At 31.1% G+C, this 3,260-nt stretch overlaps 1 protein-coding gene across 1 annotated transcript; it reads right to left on the bottom strand.

Annotated features, from left to right (window-relative positions):
* Nucleotides 1–793: 793 nt before the first annotated feature.
* On the bottom strand, nucleotides 794–1,599 carry LOC134248848 (uncharacterized). The gene is made up of 2 exons (XM_062731223.1): nucleotides 1,472–1,599; nucleotides 794–1,276 (listed from the first exon to the last, which is right to left on the bottom strand). Exons 1-2 carry the CDS (start codon nucleotides 1,560–1,562, stop codon nucleotides 852–854), a joined length of 516 nt encoding a protein of 171 aa, XP_062587207.1. The 5' UTR covers nucleotides 1,563–1,599; the 3' UTR covers nucleotides 794–851.
* Nucleotides 1,600–3,260: the final 1,661 nt, after the last annotated feature.

Raw genomic sequence — 3,260 nt, 5'->3', positions numbered from 1 at the left:
AGCGCATGGCGAAGGAACAGTTGCTACCCATTTTTTATCGACTAAGGTCAGTCGCGGCCGAAATGCGAACTCACGACCTCCCGATCTCTGAGCGAGCGCTCTACCGACTGAGCTACCGTGAACGGTTTTTCTCGAAGGATAATAGCCGCACTAAACTGAAGTTTTCAGCAAATGTATATTTATTATATTTAGGTTCATGATAATTTTCTGTTATAAAATATAGACAAAAATAATTTTTTTAGTATGCTTGAATGTGCACAGGGTACTGTCCTAGGCGCACAATAAAAATCCCCGAGTTTTATCAGAGAATACATGATTATTGCAATGTATTTCGAAATACATAACAATAAATAAGATTGAGATAAAAATTAACAGCTTTTTAATGCACAATTGCGACGTTTGATGACGTTACAGTGCACCGGAGAGCAGTTCAACTTGATTTAGAATTAGTAATGACGCCCTAAGAGACTGAATGAATATAGAATAGAAAAGATTATAATACCACAAGATCTTTAGTATACAATTGAAATAGGAGTTTTCTTAGCGAAATTTATTTTGATCGAGTCCACATGTACAACAAAACATTTTTTATTTTATTTATTTTTTTTTTTAATTTATTGAATTCAAAATTGATATACATGTATTTGGTGAGGATTATTTCAACCGATTTTCTCTCATAACGCTTTGACTGGGACTGTGTCATTTAAACATTTAATCATATAATAAAAAAGGTCTTTGTGAATATTGGACACCTCAGTAAAAAAAATAGAAAATATACAGATGTCTTGGATTGTCACTCCATGTCCACATTTTTTTTTTAAAAACAAAATGAAATTTTTGATTGTATTTCGTCATTTTAAAGCATCGTAAAAGTGACTGGATTCTCGATTGTCAGATTTATTTTCTTTCTTGAGGAAAGTCAGCGTTTCAATATAATCATTTTCTGAAGAAAGTAGACATTCTTTTCTACTTTCTACTCTATTGTTCTCGTCCATGTCTTCGTAAAAGTTTTCTATCGTGCCTTCATATTCAGTTCTCCTTTCAGACTCTTTTTCAAGATTTCCTAACCCTTGCTTTCTTTGAACAATCCTAGGGTTTGATTGTTTTAATCTTTTCCAGATTATTCTTCCAGCGACAATGAATACCAAGAGAGCCAAGAAAGATACAACACCGGTGAGAATTGCTGTTAACTGGGACCCACTATTTGGATTTTTGCTCTTTCCTTCAGATTTAGTAGAATTTATTTCTTGAAGCATCTTTTCATTTTGAGGTGAATCTAAAACTAAAAATCAATAACATTTATCTTAACATGAAAGGTTATACAAATTTCATTTGTAAAAATGATAGGGACTGTTACAATGTCTTGCTGATACATAAAATATAAAGGAAAAATATATACAATATATAAATTTACATCGACTATATGAATTTATAAGGGAAATTGTCAGTCAATTATAGTAAGAATAGTTACCTGGACAGCCTCTTGATATGTCACACAACTCTTCTGAACAATTGCAGTGCTCTTGACAGGATTTGCCATATCCAGGATAGCGGCACTCCATGGAACAATTGAAGCCCGTGTAACCCAGAGGACACTCTTTAAACGTAAAAAAAACTATTCGGTATTAATGACCATAATAGATGCGAGTCCAAAAAGACAACTAAGCTTCAATTAAAGGCAAAGACTGTTAAATAAACTACAAGCTGAATTTTTAATTTTTCTTTCAGAAAAACAAAATATTGTTAAATAAACAAAATAATAAAAATAACCTGCGGAAATAAATGTATATTTTTACATTCTTCAAATAAATAATTAATATAACTAAAGAGGCCAAATGGATTCGATTTTCATACATTTTTACTAAGCAATTTTATTTTTGAGACTTTTAAAAACAACAGTGTTTTTATACCCTATCCTTTATATGAAAAAGGTATTAAAACAAATAGTCTAACAGCAATGGTTTCCGTTGCTTATAAGAGTACAAACCTCCTTTTATCTATGAACATTTTAAAATAAGGATAATGAACCTATGATTCTTCCAATATAATTGGGCGAGCACGAACAACTGCTTTTGCAAAAAAAAAAAAAAAAAAAAAAATTGCGATGCACTCCTACAATGTACATGTACTAAGTTCTAGAAAAAAAAGTAAAGATTACTCATCAATATTCAGATACATACGAATTGCTTCTCCTTTAGCAGCATCGATATGAAGAACAACGATTCTACATAATATAGAAATCATTTTCAAGTCAACAGATAATTTTCCTACTATGATCAGCAGTATTACATGCATAACCTTATATAGTTTGTGAACAGACTTTTCACACGTGACTAACTATCATGATATAATTCCATTGCATTTTGTAAGAGTATTAGTTGTCTGATTTACTTCCTTGATGATGTAACACACACTTTTATTCAAATTTCATGCCGATTATCTTTTTTTTTCTCTTCTATCAGGTCCAATAGTGGTTCAGATTTTTTCTTGGTGAAAAATCATTTTAAAATTCATATATTAATACATGGGTTTTCTTTCTTTACATAAATATATACCCGTATATGGAAATTTGTTTTCTCTCTTGAAAAATAAAAATCTAAATATTGTACCCTTATTCATGTTATTTAATGCATAATCTGAATTTTTTAAATGACTGCACTTAACGCTGTGCTTTTGGTCTTTTTTCGGTCGTTTTTGTTGCTTTCAAATCTTGACCTAATGTACTTTTATAGATTTACTACAGTGGTCTGTCAATTAGACACCCAATCTGAATGTTAAAAATAATTTTAGACTGTAATACAAGAACTCTTTTCATGTTTTTGTCCTTACGGTTTTAAGATTACAAATAATTTACACTTACCTGCCCTTAATTGAACATTATAAGTATGAGAGGCGGGGATAGTATCGTAAGAATAAATCTAAAATTTGACTGGATGAATAACAATGACATTAAATAAAAAATACGAGATCTCTAATTTCCATCGTCTTATTTAGTCTGTATGATACAAGTACATTATTTACAAAGGTTCAAAACGTATTAGCCCATCCATGTAAGTGCAGAATATTTTAAATCGATGGCCGAATCTTTAACGTGTACGAACACAGTGTCTTCGTTAGCTAAACATGCTAAGAATAAGTCACGTGACGGAATTTCGTATTCACAAAATTACCTGAGGAAAGGTATCACGTGGTGAATTTTAATATTCAGCATGTCACATCCCTTCGTTACAACAGAGATGGCGAGTGTAAGTAGAAGCATT

Source organism: Saccostrea cucullata, unplaced genomic scaffold, assembly GCF_032062105.1.
Source record: "Saccostrea cucullata isolate Sc308-1 unplaced genomic scaffold, CSIRO_AGI_Scuc_v1 ctg13644, whole genome shotgun sequence".
NCBI lineage: Eukaryota > Metazoa > Mollusca > Bivalvia > Ostreida > Ostreidae > Saccostrea > Saccostrea cuccullata.
This window is presented reverse-complemented; position numbering and strand designations above follow the sequence as displayed.